The sequence below is a fragment of the Moschus berezovskii genome, chromosome 1 (assembly GCF_049115385.1).
Source record: "Moschus berezovskii isolate FMDL1 chromosome 1, NW_MosBer_1.0, whole genome shotgun sequence".
Lineage (NCBI taxonomy): Eukaryota > Metazoa > Chordata > Mammalia > Artiodactyla > Moschidae > Moschus > Moschus berezovskii.
The window spans coordinates 37,488,638-37,506,006 of NC_142460.1; the positions used below are offsets into that span (position 1 = coordinate 37,488,638).

A 17,369-nucleotide genomic window follows, 5' to 3' on the forward strand; every position below is an offset into this window, starting at 1 on the left:
GAGAGTCACTTGTACTGCAAGGAGATCCAACCAGTCCATTCTAAAGGAGATCAATCCTGGATGTTCATTGGAGGGACTGATGCTAAAGCTGAAACTGCAATACTTTGGCCACCTCATGCGACGAGTTGACTCACTGGAAAAGACTCTGATGCTGGGAAAGGTTGGGGGCGGGAGGAGAAGGGGATGACAGAGAATGAGATGGCTGGATGGCATCACTGACTCTGTGGACATGAGTTTGAGTGAACTCCGGGAGTTGGTGATGGACAGGGAGGCCTGGCATGCTGTGATTCATGGGGTCGCGGAGAGTCGGACACGACTGAGCGACTGAACTGAACTGAACTGAAATTGAATATACCACTGAGAACTTTTATGTATTTTTTCTGAATATAAAATATGTAGAAACACTTAAGGAGACAATCATTTGTTTAAGTGAATGTACTCAACTTCAAGGGAGAAGGCAATGGCAACCCACTCCAGTACTCTTGCCTGGAAAATCCCATGGACGGAGGAGCCTGGTGGGCTGCCGTCTATGGGGTCGCACAGAGTTGGACACGACTGAAGCTACTTAGCAGCAGCACCACTCAACTTCAAAATGAAATCTATAAAATGGGTTCATACTTCCTTTGAGCAAATGTTAATAGTTATTATTGAAATGTTATACCATTAATATAGTGTTATTAGTATAATTAGTATACCAATTTTGCCAATTAATAAACAATACTTTATTATCATTCATAATAAAATCAATAATTTATTAATTAATAATTTATTAAATAAATAACTTACTTATATCAGTACTTAATTATAAATAGTAAATTTAATAATTTATTAATAATGAACAAAAGTAAAATGATTTATCATTACTAAATAATACTAACTGTAAGTTATTAGTATGTATAATTTAATATATAAATACTAATATAATGTATTGGTTATATAAACTATAATGCAAGATATAATATATATAAATAAATATAATTAAATGCAAAGTAGGAAAATAGTGTGGCAATTTTAAGATGCATTTTTTGTAAATATCAAGTAAATACATAAATTAAATGCTGAGTAAAAATACATACAACTTTTTCGGAGGAGTAATTGCCCATTATTTAAGAGGCATATACAAAGTAATGAATAAATAGGTAAAAACATAGCAGATGGACTTGAAATAACTTCCTGCCCTTTATATATTTACATGTATTTGTAGGCAACTTGGATTCTCATATTTGAAGTACCATGTTAAACTAGGCATTTGTGACCACAGAAAATTGAATGACTAGTTCTGCTATATTGCAGTTATTGGAATTTTCTTCATTGTGAATATGGCTCAGTTGGCTTAATACCAGTTTTCCAACGGTAATTTCTTGGCATGAAGATGTTGCCGACCAACAGCACATTGAGGAATTTCTGTACACTTTCAGATTCTAATACAATCTCCAATTTAATCTGCCTCTTGCCTGGAGAATCCCAGGGATGGTGGAGCCTGGTGGGCTGTCGTCTATGGGGTCGCACAGAGTCGGACACGACTGAAACGACTTAGCAGCAGCAGCAGCAGCAGCATGATACAAATGTTATCCTTTACCAGTACATTATCAGTAGTCAACATTGTGTATGAAAAATTATGAGTTCATTATGTGTGGAAATTGCTCAAGTTCATTATAAACATAATAGGTTTTATTGCCTATGTGACCTCTGTGAATTCAGTGATCCCCTAAACAGGAGGTACAGCTGAACCTTCTTTCATTGTTACCATAGCTACTGTGGTTGCTGAAAGAAGCCTTGGACCAAGAGGCGGTCTCCACACTGGAATGTGATCTATAGCAGTGGTTCTCAAACCTTACCATCAACACGGAGATTTAATTTAAAAATGAATATTTAAAAATGCCTCTCTCCATCCCAGACTCATTAAATCAGAGATAGGGAAGGGATAGCAGTGTTATTTAAAAGTACAACAGGTGATTCTAATGGGAAACATAAGGTGAAAACCACAATCTCGTTCAGTTCTGTCACTCAGTCGTGTCCAACTCTTTGAGACCACATGGACTGCAGCAAGCCAGGCTTCCCTGTTCATCACCAATCCAGAGTTTGTTCAAACTCATGTCCATCGAGTCGGTGATGCCATCCAGCCATCTCATCCTCTGTCGTCCATTTTCCCCCTGCCTTCAATCTTTCCCAGCATCACGGTCTTTTCCAGGAAGTCAGTTCTTTGCATCAGGTGGCCAAAGTATTAGAGCTTCAGCTGCAGCCTCAGTCCTTCCAATGAATATTCAGGGTTGATTTCCTTTAGAATTGAGGTGTTTGATCTCCTTGCAGTCCAAGGGACTCTCAAGAGTCTTCTCCAACACCACAGTTCAAAAGCGTCAGTCCATCAGCACTCAAATTTCTTTATGGTCCAAATCTCACATCCATACATGATTACTAGAAAAACCATACCTTTGACTAGAGGGAATTTTTTAGATAAAGTAATGTCTCTGCTTTTTAATATGCTGTCTAGGTTGGTCATAGCTTTTCTTCCAAGGAGCAAGCCTCTTTTAATTTTGTGGCTGCTGTCACCATCTGCAGTGATTTTGGAGCCCAAAAAAATAAAGTCTCTTACTGTTTCCATTTTTTCCCCATCCATTTGCTGTGAAATGATGGGACCGGATGCCATAATCTTAGCTTTTAGAATGCTTGCTTTTAAGCCAGCTTTTTCACTCTCCTTTTTCACTTTCATCAAGAGACTCTTCAGTTCCTCTTCACCTTCTGCCATAAGGGTGGTGTCATCTGAATATCTGAGGTTATTGATATTTCTCCTAGCAACCTGGATTCCAGCTTGTGCTTCATCCAGCCCAGCATTTCACATGAGGTACTCTGCATATAAGTTAAATAAGCAGGGTGACAATATACAGCCTTGATGTACTCCTTTCCCAATTTGGAAATTAAAGGAGATATTTTTAAAGAATTCTTCAGAGAAGTGCAAGATTACCTGAGGATAGGAACAAGTGGTTCTGAAATATCTACTGTGAGTTTCTCTACAGTGTAACTATGGTGGATGAGAAATTTCTTATTCTTTCATTTTCATAATCTTTAGGAGAAATTTAGAGCCGTCTAAGTGGAAAGCAGTGCTAGGCCTGCATATGGCATCAAATCTGACTTCTCCTCAGATAGAAACTAGGTTGATTGACCAAATTGTCATAAACCCACACTACAATAAACGGAGAAAGGATAATGACATCGCCATGATGCATCTTGAATCGAAAGTGAATTACACAGGTAAGAGAAATCAGCTTTAGCCATCTTATCTGACCAAATCAATTCAAAATCAGAATTGAAATATTATCAGTACCAGTGTATTAATAGCCCATAAAAGTTGGTTAATTTGTTATAGAAATCATTATAATTTAAATGGAATTGGGGAATGGAGAGAAACATATTAAATTACCTTCATCAAGGTGCTTAAACCCACCTTCTGGAAAATTGACCAGTAAAATAAAACTCTCAGAGCCCTGTATAGCAGTCAGCTCCAAGGAGCAACCCAGGGAAAACAGGTCATGCTCTATTGCATGCCACTTCTCTTTCTCATGGAAAAGAAAGGTAGGTTCACCTGCTACAATCTGGAATAGGACAAAGTGAGACGACCATGTGTTCAAAGAGCACAGTGAGTGAGAATGGCTATCTGTGTGTGTGTGTCTGTGCCCAGTCATGTCCGACTCTTTGTGACCCCATAAACTGTAGCCCACCAGGCTCCTGTGTGCATGGAATTTTCCAGGCAAGAATACTGGGATTAGTTTGCTATTTCCTCCTCCAGGGGATCTTCCCAAATCAGGAGTCAAACCCATGTCTCTTGTGTCTCTTGCACTGGCATGTAGATTCTTTACCACTGTGCCACCATTCATAAAGAGTCAGTAAATAAGGAGCAAGAAATCACCTGAGAGAGTAAAACTCACCCTGAAGGGCTCTGCTCAGCTCCAACCTTTACTCTGAAGACTTCCAGTCCCCAGTCAGGAGAAAGTGTTGGCATTCCTGTGCTTCTAAGGAATTTGGTCTCCATTGTAGGAGTGTGTGTTAGTTGCTCAGTTTCGAATAACTCTTTGTGACTCCATTGACTTTAGCCTGCAGGCTCCTGTCCGTGGGATTCTCCAGGCAAGAACCCTGGAGTGGGTTGCCATTTCCTTCTCCAGCAGATCTTCGCCGTGGGTCTCCTGTATTACAGTAGATTCTTTACCATCTGAGCCACCAGGGAAGCGCCCATATGTAGGAGAGCACTTAAAGGCACATGCTTGCTGCAGTCGGTTGTGTTGGCCCATCCTTTTATTTACTTTTGTGTCTGCCCTGTGTTTTACATGTCTTGGATGCTGAATAAATGTTAGGGGGCTTGCAAATTGTTGGAGACGGGCTTAAAAAGTCTGCAACCTATGCTAATGCCTCCATAAGTACCCCGTAAAACAATCGCCTAAAACCCTTTTTAATGTGGGGATAATTGGGGGAAAGAAAAATCCTCCACAGAACATTTGCCCAAATTTCTCTTAATTAACCCTGAAGAAAACAGCCTTACCAAGATTTTCACAGAACTGGCACCACATTCTATTAAGTACCATGATGATTTAAAAATTAAACGCATATGACTAATTCCAGAACTAAGATGTGTACATTACAGCAGAGTGATTGAGACAATGTGGAGGATCCTAAAAGGCCACCAGTGGTACCTAATCCACTTTCAAAGAAGTGCTGCTCTGCAATGCTTCTTTCCCTTAAGATTGATGTCTAAAACATGTCCAGGCAGGATAAAAAGAAAACACAAGCTTTTTTAGATGAAATGTTGAAAAGGATTGATTTTTAAAACTTTTGGAAATGCTTGTGTGTTTGTTCTTGTTTTGTTTTCTTTCATATTTCCAGATTATATACAGCCTATTTGTTTACCAGAAGAAAATCAAGTTTTTTCCCCAGGAAGAATTTGTTCTATTGCTGGCTGGGGGACACTTGTATATCAAGGTAAATTGTCGGACTCAAAAGAAAATATAAAAAGCTTGCTAGTACTCTACCCTGTGACTATTTTAAAAAGACTCATATTATAACACTTTTCTGCAATGTCTCTTAAAAACACTGTCAGGCTTATATTCATATGTTCTGTATTTGTATAATTAAAAATTGTATTTCCAAATTGCACATGCCATATTATAAAACTATTATAAGAGGGAAATCCAAGCATCCCCCGAGCTCAATATCTAATGTTAATATTAATATTATAAACTCTCTGATGAAAAGATATACTCACTGAAGTGAATACAGCCAAAAGTTATAAAAATGTATTTTTGTGAAGCATATGGATGAAGTCTTATCAGAAGCCAAATTATTTTCTTTTTAATTAAGTTTTTTATTGAAAGATAATTGCTTTACAGAATTTTGCTGTTTTCTGTCAAACCTCACCATGAATCAGCCATAGGCATACATATATCCCCTCCCTTTTGAACCTCCCTCCCATCTCGCTCCCCATCCCACCCCTCTAGGTTGATACAGAGCCCCTGTTTGAGTTTCCTGAGCCATTCGGCAGACTCCTGTTGACTATTTTACATGTGGTGATGTAGGTTTCCCTGTCACTCTTTCCATACATCTCTCCCTCTCCTCCCCCCTCCCCGTGTCCATAAGTCTCTTCTCTATGTCTGTTTCTGCACTGCTGCCCTGTAAATAAATTCTTCACCACCATTCTTCTAGATTCCTTATATATATGTTAGAATATGGTATTTTTCTTTCTCTTTCTGACTCACTTCACTCTGTATAGTAGGTCCTAGGTTTATCCACCTTATCAGAACTGACTCAAATGTGTTCCTTTTTATGGCTGAGTAATATTCCATTGTGTATATGTACCACACCTTCTTTATCCATTCATCTGTCGATGGACATCTAGGTTGCTTCCATGTTCTAGTTTTTGTGAATAGTGCTGCAGTGAACAATGGGATACATGTGTCTTTTTCAATTTTGGTTTCCTCAGGGTATATGCCTAGGAGTGGGATTACAGGTCATATGGTGACTTTATTCCTAGTTTTATAAGGAATCTCCATACCATCTTCCATAGTAGCTGTATCAATTTAGATTCCCACCAACACTGCAATAGTGTTCCCTTTTCTCCACACCCTCTCCAGCATTTAGGGTTTGTAGACTTTTTGATGATGGCCATTCTGACCAGTGTGAAGTGATATCTCATTGTAGTTTTGATTTGCATTTCTCTAATAATGAGCAATGTTGAGCATCTTCTCATGTGTTTGTTAGCCATCTGTATGTCTTCTTTGGAAAAGTGTCTGTTTAGGTCTTTTCCCCACTTTTTGACTCGGTTGTTTGTTTTTCTGGTATTGAGTTGCATGAGCTACTTGTATATTTTGGAAATTAATCCTTTGTCAGCTGTTTAAGTTGCTATTATTTTCTCCCATTCTGAGGACTGTCTTTTCACCTTGCTTCTAGTTTCCGTTGCTGTGCAAAAGCTTTTAAGTTTAATCAGGTCCCACTTGTTTACTTTTGTTTTTATTTCCATTACTCAAGGAGGTGGGTCACAGAGGATCTTGCTTTGATTTATGTCATTGAGTGTTCTGCTTATGTTTTCCTCTAAGAGTTTTATAGTTTCTGGTCTTACATTTAGGTCTTTAATCCATTTTGAGTTTGCCTTTGTGTGTGGTGTTAGGAAGTGTTCTAATTTCATTCTTTTATATGTAGGTGTCCAGTTTTCCCAGCACCATTTATTGAAGATTCTGTTTTTGTCCCATTGTATATTCTTGTCTCCTTTGTAAAAAATAAGATAACCATGGTGCATGGGTGTATTTCTGGGCTTTCTATCTTGAGAAGCCAAGTTATTAACTACTACTTTTCCCAAAGCAATGAAAGTATTTGTATTAATCATAGAAATCATATAATTTGTATTACATAAATTATCATATAAATGTTTACATGATAAATCATATAAAGATGAGTAGGAAATTCTTTTCAACATGCTGATTCCACCTACTGACAAGAAGACTCAGATATGGCATGAATGTTACACTGAAGACTATAAATTAATAAACCACTGGCTCACTAGCATTTTTTGATAGCATGCTTTCCAAACAAAGAAAACATGCCCATATTAAAAATAATCAAGCATTTAAAAATAAAAAGCATTCTAGTACTTTACACCCCATAAATGTAACTGCAAGTTTCATTGGTTTCAAAATTCCTCATGGGAGTTAACTCTATGTAGGATAAATTGACCACCTCGTTCATAGCTAAGCAAAAAGTTAAAGAACTATTGTCAGGTGGAAAAACCTGGTCTCCAGAATCACAACAGGTCTTTGCCATCTTATGTAAAAATCCTAATTGCATTTAAGATGAAAATACACAAAATCTTGTGGAGAGGAGCAGGTCCCAAAAGCAAAAGATGCATAGCTAAAATATCCTTACTTCTTGTAGGAGAGAGTATAAAATGTGAGTCAAATCATTGCCTGATGGTTCCAACAAAGGTTCTCCACTGCAATTACATTATGTGGCTGAAATGCTTTGCTTCTGCTGCCCGGAAAGTATATTGAAGTCAAAGACTGTTTATCATTCTATTTCCTCCATTTGAAAAATGTCATGACTTATTAACTTTGAAATCTGAAGAGCAAAAATGATTCTTAGATATTTTTTCTATCAGACTTCAAGCTAAAAGACATTTATGACTACAATGTACTCTTTAAAAACAAATTATCTACTAACAAAATTTAAAACTTTATTGCATAGAAATTATATTTTTAAGAGTTGAGTAAACTTGTTCAGATTTACTTATTGTTACTAAAGATATGCATTTAATTGACTTAAGAAAAGACTCTGGGAGTGGTATGGAGCCAAGAAAAAAAATCTGCATCTGAGATCAATTTCACTTAGAAATAAACAAATCATGTTTAAATACTGCCTGGGTGATGGCAATTTTAACAATTTTTATGAACTTTGTCTTAGGGTTTCCAACTATTTCTAAAATCCCAGTTTTTCCCCTTTGAGTATAATATACTAATTAATTTTCTAAGAAGATTATGAACACACTGCTTACAAAGAAAAGAAAGAAGTATTAGTTGATTAAATCAAGGCAACTAGTAAGATTAAAATAACTTCACCAACATTTTCGTGTGGGTTTTTTCTGTGTGAATGTGTATATTTTCAATTGTCCTCTGATAACTCATGTTGACAAGTGTTAACTGTAACTCCACTGCTCAAATTTTTTTTAACTTTTTAAAAAGTTTTATCATATAGCCAACCAATTTTTTTGTTTCTTGACAAGCAGCAAAATTGTCTTTGATTTTTATCGTAAAACCAAGTCTACCAGGCCGTACTCAATCTTCATAGAATAAATGACAGTGAGATGCTGAAAGTTCTCCTCCATCTTAACCTCTGTAACTCACTTTTTAAAGTCCATTGTCAAGCTTTAAAAGTCATCCAGCCTCTGAAGTCACTGGCACCAGTTGGAATCAGTTCCCAACTTCATGTTCCCTGTGATACTGATGCCTTGAAATCGACCATGGTTGGAGTGCTTATAACAGGCACATTGACAGACAATACATATTGGGGTTTTGTCTTCATTTCTTGAAAACCAGTTATTGAACATTTACAAACACACCACTAGGTTATTTATACATTGCTTTGCACCTAAATCACACACACACGCATGTTTGTTTCTCATCTTTTAGTGTGGCAATGAAACGTAACCGGAAATGAGGTCACACCAACACTGGCTGTCACATGCAGCTGGCTGATTTTCAACTCTCTGCCTCTCTTGAGAAACCAAATAGAAATGCTAATTATTGGAAAGTGCTTATCGTGTACCTTTTCTAGGGCACTAGACACCTGCTTTTTGCATATCCCTCTTGGGATCGGTGTTTCGGTAAACAAAGATTCACGCTTTCAGTGGATGAGTCATTTTGTAAAAAGCATGGAAGTATGGAAGTATGCTCTGCTACTCAATGCCTCCTTTCTCTCTGCCTGCACGTGGATGACGAGCTGATTGCCCTGAGACCAGGGCACAGTTCCTCTGAGCTTTGTCTCCTGCTCAGTTCGCACCTGTTTGCTCACAAAGGAGCTGAATACCATCGTAAGGGAGCACCTATTCAGCTGGCAGATGAAAAGCACTTCTGGGTTTCTGAGCCTTTGCTAATTTTCATGAATTAAGCTCTTTGTGTGGTGGGCTTTTTTCCCCATGAACCTTGCGGTCACCACTTGAAATTACAGAACGTACCCAAAGACTATCTAGTCCAATCGACCATGCCTGCTAACCCTTGGGAACTAGAGAAAGTGCTTTACTGTCACTCATTTGGCAAAATCCGCAGATGGGCTTTATTATGTGCTTTAAAGTACAAGGTTTAGCATTTAGTTTCATTATATATGCACACAGTACTCAGTAATGAGAGGGAACTGTTGAAATAAATAAGACTGATGGTGGCTCATTCACTGATGCATGTTGATCACTTCTGACTGGCTGGCTGCATTATCCATCTCCAACAGGTTCTACTGCAGACGTACTGCAAGAAGCTGACGTTCCCCTTCTATCAAATGAGAAATGTCAACAACAGATGCCGGAATATAACATTACGGAAAATATGGTGTGTGCAGGCTACGAAGCAGGAGGGGTAGATTCTTGTCAGGTAAATATGTAAAACTGCTCACCCTCAATTTCCAGAAAGCATTGCTACATGATGGATTCATCATTCAATATGACCAGGGAGTACAGAAGTCACCAGGATCTTAAGTATTTCTTCTTTTACAAAACTGTGACTTTTCACTTTTATTTGTGGCTTATCTGAATAGTCTTCCAGTGTAGACCTGAACTTTAGAAACAAAGCTAATTTTACCAACAAGAGTTACAAATCAGATGTTTTTAGAGGCTAGGCATAAAATAAGAATGTGTCCAATTTCCAAGTGAAATAGAGTGGGCCTATAGGGGTGGGTTGGAGAAGGCAATGGCAACCCACTCCAGTACTCTTACCTGCAAAATCCCATGGACAGAGGAGCCTGGTAGGCTGCAGGGGTCGCTAAGAGTCGGCCGGGCTCGACTGAGCGACTTCACTTTCTCTTTTCACTCTCATTCATTGGAGAAGGAAATGGCAACCCACTCCAGTGTTCGTGCCTGGAGAATCCCAGGGACGGGGTAGACTTGTGGGCTGCCGTCTATGGGGTTGCACAGAGTCGGACACAACTGAAGCGACTTAGCAGCAGCAGCAGCATAGGGGTGGGTGGGCTGGAGAGGTACACCTTAGCTAGAAGCATTTACTTTCAAATTTCCAATTCTTAAAAAAAAAAAACCTAATACAAACAAAACGGATCTGTAGGCCAACTTGGTCTATACTTCTCCCATTCTCAACCCTTATTCAGAGTCTGATCCAGGTATCCAGTCACCCAAAATAATTTCTGGGTGAAAACCAACCTGGAGAGCATGCAAGGTATTGAAGTATCACTAGCTTTTGACTTGTATGACTTTCAGAGAAAACTCTTACCCACAAAATAACCCTCATGGAAAATAAAATCATCTTACCATCTAGAAATAATGTAGCCATCTATCAGTTCCATGAAATCTACATACACTCAACAAATAAAAAGTAAATTCTGCTCGATTTTAGAATTTAATTAATTTTCAGGTATAGAATGAAATAACCATGAGAGCATGGATTCCATGCTCACACTACTTATTCAACCCTTGCTTTAAAACTTACCAGTGAGAGTGGGCAAGTCACACAGGTATGATTAAATTGAGTTTTAAAAGCAGTAACACATGTAAGGCACTAAGTAGGTACTCAAGAAGTGTAAAAATTTTTATTGTAAGACTAACTAAATTTTGTGGCATGTTTTCTCTATTTGAAAATTAATAAAATATTAATTCATTAACATCTACTGGATTAGATTAAATCTGATAACAGGATTGTGAGGGTTTGTCATGCCTGACTCTTTGCAACTCCATGGACTGTAGCCCACCAGGCTCCTCTGTCCACGGAATTCTTCAGGCAAGAATACTGGAGTGGGTAGACATTCCCTTCTCCAGGGGATCTTACCAACCCAGGGATCCAACCCAGTTCTCCTACATTGCAAGAGGATTCTTTACCATCTGAGCAACCAGGGAAGCCCATGTTTTCTATATTTGAAAATTAATAAAATATTAATGTATTAACATCTACTGGTTTAGATTAAACATGATAGCAAGATTGAGTTAATGAATAATTCACAAATGAAAATGTAGCAATTTATCCAGTGCAGAAATGGCTTCACTTTGTTAAGGTGTAAATAACTTGTTATATATGTGAACACGTATTAATACATATGTCATAATAATCTGGCTTGATACAAGACTTTCTTAGACACTTAAGCTGGTAGATCCATATGTGTCCTCTAGTTGAGTCCATGTCTCATATCATCTTAAATGTTCAGCTTAGTTTTACATTTATTCTGCTTTGATGAACACTTGCACATTCAAGATGAATAGGATTTCATTCTTGTTTAAAATTTATCTCTGATATCTACTACCCTTTAAAATGAAAAGTGTGTTAAAGGTAAGCTATATTGCCACTTAGAGGGAGATTTATATAATTATTATTTAGAAGGGAAATCAGCAGTACACCTTCAATTAGAGTTAATGGGGGTTGTGCAGTGGACCCCCTCACACATGAGGTGGAAAGTATGACTGCTGATGCTATCGATGCTTGGGCTATATTAAGCCAGTAACTCATGCCAGATCTCTGAAATCTGTTTGGCTCTGGTTTCTAGAGAGTCAAGTGTGTTATTCATTAGCAAGTAAGAAAGCTCCCACACAAGACAATTCTTTGTAACATAATATTGTCATGATTGAGGAATTGATAGTCTGGAGATTACATGATTTTCTTTTTTTAAGATACTATTTATTCAAGTGAATAGATTTTGTTAAAAGTGGGATCACATTCTAGTTAAAGCCATTCGATCTATACTAAGAGAGTTACATGATTTTCTTTGTTCAACTTTAATATTGTGTTAAACAGGAGGATCGATTAAACAAAGATACATTATTTTAAATTATGCCTATGTTACTGGAATACTAGAATACTGGAGTGGGTAGCCTTTCCCTTCTCCAGGGGATCTTCTCAACTCAGGGATCAAACTCAGGTCTCCTGCATTACAGGTGGATTCTTTACCAGCTGAGCCCTTATGTTCTGCAACTTCACTCATAGTTTTGAAGTAGTTACACACCTCAAAGATAGTGGAAGAAGATTATACCACAGTGAATAAGTCAGAAAATAAAGGCAAAGAGAAGTTACACAGTGGAAATGACATGGTGCAGTTTGATGATAGGAAGAAATAGACCCGTAGATCTCTCAACCAGACGGACCACCCAGCTATTTGGCCTCAAGCCTGCTGGTGGATTCTTCAAATAATTGCAAATGAGCCTGTCTGTGCTGGGTAATTTAAAATCCTTTCTCAGACGCGGGAGACCCCCGGCTCCGGCGGCGCAGGCGCAGACGCGGGAGACCCCCGGCTCCGGCGGCGCAGGCGCAGACGCGGGAGACCCCCGGCTCCGGCGGCGCAGGCGCAGACGCGGGAGACCCCCGGCTCCGGCGGCGCAGGCGCAGACGCGGGAGACCCCCGGCTCCGGCGGCGCAGGCGCAGACGCGGGAGACACCCGGCTCCGGCGCAACCGACCACGTGCAGAATCGTGGCTGAGATGAGCTACCCCGCGCCCAGGGTTAGGGCAGTGGCCGAGAGGAGCTGTACCACGTTCAGGAGGCGGTGGCTGCTTGGGCACCGGAGGGCCGAGAGGAGCTGATCTACATTCAAAACAGGAGGTGCGGCCTTGAGGAGATACCCCTCGTCCAAGGTAAGGTACAGCGGCTGCGCCTTGCTGGAGCAGCTGGGAAGAGATACTCCACGACCAAGTGGAATATAAGAATCCAGTGTTCTGGGGAGGAAGGAACAAGATGGCGGAGGGATAAGATGGCAAGACCACTTTCTCCCCCACAAATTCATCAAAAGAACATTTGAGTGCGGAGTAAAGTCCACAAAACAACTTCTGAATACTGGCAGAGGACATCAGGCTGCCAGAAAATCAGCCCATTGTCTTCTAAAGGAGAGAGAAGAAATCCAGCTCCACCCACCAGAACACCGACACATGCTTCCCTAACCAGGGAACCTGGACAAGTCACCCGTTCAACCCCACACACAGCGAAGAAACTACGTAATAAAGAGAACTCCACAAACTGCAAGAAGAGGGAAAGGCCACCCCAAGCAAAGCAATATAAGCAAGATGAAGAGGCAGAGAAATACCCAGCAAGTAAAGGGACAAGATAATTGCCCACCAACACAAACAAAAGAAGAAGATATAGGGAATTTACCTGATAAAGAATTTCAAATTTTGATGGTGAAAATGATTCAAAATCTTGAAAGCAAAATGGAGTTACAGATAAATAACCTGGAGAAAAGGATTGAGAAGATGGAAGAAAGATTTAATAAGGACTTAGAAGAAATAAAAAAGAGTCAATATACAATGAATAATGCAATAGATGAGATCAGAAACACTCTGGAGGGAACAAACAGTAGAATAACAGAGGCAGAAGACAGGATAAGCGAACTAGAAGATAGAATTGTAGAAATAAATGAAACAGAGAGGAAAAAAGAAAAACGAATTAAAAGAAATGAGGACAATATTAGAGACTTCTGGGACAATGTTAAACGCTCCAACATTCGAATCATAGGAGTCCCAGAAGAAGAAGACAAAAAGAAAGACCATGAGAGAATACTTGAGGAGATAATAGTTGAAAACTTCCCTAAAATGGGGAAAGAAATAATCACCCAAGTCCAAGAAACCCAGAGAGTCCCCAACAGGATAAACCCAAGGCGAAATACTCCAAGACACATATTAATCAAATTAACAAAGATCAAACACAAAGAGCAAATATTAAAAGCAGCAAGGGAAAAGCAGCAAATAACACACAAGGGGATTCCCATAAGGATAACAGCTGATCTTTCAACAGAAACTCTTCAGGCCAGAAGGGAGTGGCAAGACATACTTAAAGTGATGAAAGAAAATACCCTACAGCCCAGATTACTATACCCAGCAAGGATCTCATTCAAATATGAAGGAGAAATCAAAATCTTTACAGACAAGCAAAAGCTGAGGGAATTCAGCATCACCAAACCAGCTCTCCAACAAATGCTAAAGGATCTTCTATAGACAGGAAACACAGAAAGAGTGTATAAACTTGAACCCAAAGTGATAAAGAAAATGGCTACAGGATCGTACTTATCAATAATTACCTTAAACGTAAATGGGTTGAAATTATCAAAAAGGCTAGGAAACAATTCTCATAGCCATCAATAGTTCAGTGTTGAGTTCATGAATAGTTTTTAAAGTTTGGGACAAACTGTAGTATTTGCTATTTGAAGTACTATTTGTAATTGGCATATTACGATGTAACATTGGTCTTCATTTCCATCTTAAAACACCTATAAATGCCTAACAGGTTTTTAGATTTGTGAATTTTAGTTGAAATGTATTTTACGATGTTACTAAACCTGCAGAAATATTGAAATATTTCAGAGAACTTATTCACTGTACATTTAATTTATTTTATTTATAAAAGTTATGAACTGTAGAAAGTTTTACTTGTTGGGTCAAATGCTTGTTGCTTCAAATGCTTGTTGCATTTGAAGTGCTAGTTACAAGAAAATCAAATACCTTCAATGTATAAATGCTATTAAGTTTTTAAAGGACTCTGGAGTATAAGTTTGTTTAAAGAAATTTAGTCTGTTCAACTTGAAAAAAATAAATAAATAAAATTGGAAAAAAAAATAATAAAATAAAATGACAAATGAGGAGCATTCCAAAAAAAAAAAGAAAATTGTGAAATTAGCTGAAATTAATAATTATGTTGACATATTATTTTAACTGTTGGGGAAAATAGGGTTTCATATTTTACTTACACAGAAAAAAATAAATTCTAGATGGGTAAATAAAGTATTTTTTAAAAATTTATTTTATTGAATCATAGTTGATTTACAATGTTAATTTCTTCTGTACAGTAAAAGTATTCAGTTATACATTAAAAAAAATAATAATAAATAAAATAAAATCCTTTCTCATGTAATCAGCATCCGGATTCTACCGTCTATTAAAAAATTATTTTGAAAATATGAAGAAAACCAAATGAGTCCTTTTGAAAGTTCCCAAAGAGTTGGAGTTTATTTATACTAATTTCTAAGTCACACATGGCATCTGGTCCCATCACTTCATGGGAAATAGATGGAAAAACAGTGGAAACAGTGTCAGACTTTATTTTTTGGGGCTCCAAAATCACTGCAGATGCTGACTGCAGCCATGAAATTAAAAGACACTTACTCCTTGGAAGGAAAGTTATGACCAATCTAGATAGTATATTAAACAGCAGAGACATTATTTTGCCAACAAAGGTCTGTCTAGTCAAGGCTATAGTTTTTCCAGTGGTCATGTATGAATGTGAGAGTTGGACTGTGAAGAAAGCTGATCACCGAAGAATTGATGCTTTTGAACTGTGGTGTTGGAGAAGACTCTTGAGAGTCCCTTGGACTGCAAGGAGATCCAACCAGTCCATTCTAAAGGAGATCAATCCTGGGTGTTCATTGGAAGGACTGATGCTAAAGCTGAAACTGCAATACTTTGGCCACCTCGTGCGACGAGTTGACTCACTGGAAGACTCTGATGCTGGGAAAGGTTGGGGGCGGGAGGAGAAGGGGACGACAGAGAATGAGGTGGCTGGATGGCATCACCGACTCTGTGGACATGAGTTTGAGTGTACTCCGGGAGTTGGTGATGGGCAGGGAGGCCTGGCGTGCTGTGATTCATGGGGTCGCGGAGAGTCAGACACGACTGAGCGACTGAACTGAACTGAAGTCACACATCAGTTAGAGTCAGTATTTATTCTTATCTTGAATTGACACTCTTCCATAAATATTTCTGAACCTATATTACGGACTAAGGGTTGAGGATGTAGAAGTATTAATCAAATTACAAGCTCTGCCTTCAAACAACTTGAGTGCATTTGTTACATCTAGAAAAGAAATTAACCAGTGGTTGCCAATATGACTTATGCTCCTCTGCACCCAGGAGAGAAAGGGTGATTTTCTAAATACATTTTTTTCCCCTTAAATGTAAGCTTCAAAGGCAATCAAGAATCAGGCAAAAAAAATCTCTCAGGATAATTTTTTAAATAAGCCTGTGTGAAATATTCTATTGTACCAGAAATTTCAACCACAGTATACAAGGCTTTACGTTCCTTCATAAATATAAAAGAAATTTCATAAATAAAATATTTCATAAATATTTTCAAAAATATTTCATAAATAAAAAAGGAAAGACTAAAATCGGTTTCACTTAATGTGGGAAAATATTTGTCAATTGTCTGTCATTAAATAACAGTACTATACATTTGCATTATATTCCCTTGCATTACACAGGAACAATCATGTGTAAATAAACTATGTGAATAACTAGGAATTGCTATAATTAATATTTATTAAAATTACAGACATTACATCGATTAAAATCTCAGATGAAAACATGTGTACCTGTCACTAGAAATTATATTATAAATGTGCCTATTTCCATTGAAATATTATTTTTTCAAATCTGATTATGCTTGTCTAATACCAAAAACTAATACTACTCAAGAGAACTAAAATCAGTTTTATGTGTGAGTTCTTAGTCATCCTAAAGCACATAATGTGGAATGACTGTCTTTCCACAAAGTCCCTGATAATACTTAGGATAAATTAATATCTCCTTTAATAAAAAGAGTAGCTTTTAACATATATTTTGATTGGGATGCTCTCAGAGTTGTGCCTTAGAAAGTTTGTTGTTTAGTCCCTAAGTCATGTCCAATTGTTTGAGACCCCATGGAATGTAGCCCACCAGGCTCCTCTGTCCATGGGATTTCCCAGGAAAATTTCTTGGTACCCATTAAAATGCCGTAATTAAAGGGAATGCTTGCTATAAAAGTGAATCATAAAAAATTACACACAAATTTTGTTGTAGTTGTCATAGTTTCTGTGTCCTTACTGACCGGCTAAAGGTTCTCATTCTTGATCCAGTGTGACGGACGATAAGACTATTCATAGATGACTTGCAATAAAACCATATTTTTGATCTTCAGTTTTGGATTTATTTGCTAAACAATTATACTCATATTTATATCAATTGACCACACATCGATGATTTTCTTTGGCAATTTACTCTTTAGGGGGATTCAGGCGGACCACTCATGTGCCAAGAAAACAACAGATGGTTCCTGGCTGGCGTGACGTCATTTGGATACCAGTGTGCACTGCCTAATCGCCCAGGGGTGTATGCCCGGGTCCCAAGGTTCACAGAGTGGGTACAAAGTTTTCTACATTAGAGCGTTTCCAAAAGCAAA

At 38.2% G+C, this 17,369-nt stretch overlaps 1 protein-coding gene across 2 annotated transcripts in view; it reads left to right on the top strand.

Moving 5' to 3' along the window:
• Positions 1-17,351, top strand: part of TMPRSS15 (transmembrane serine protease 15) — a 140,973-nt gene extending 123,622 nt beyond the window's left edge. For both annotated transcript variants that reach the window (XM_055417759.2, XM_088837087.1), the window contains 4 exons: positions 3,068-3,249; positions 4,873-4,968; positions 9,472-9,611; positions 17,196-17,351. In XM_055417759.2, coding sequence (XP_055273734.2) covers positions 3,068-3,249; positions 4,873-4,968; positions 9,472-9,611; positions 17,196-17,351 — 574 coding nt within the window. The remainder of the gene's footprint in view (positions 1-3,067; positions 3,250-4,872; positions 4,969-9,471; positions 9,612-17,195) is intronic.
• The last annotated feature ends 18 nt before the right edge of the window (positions 17,352-17,369 follow it).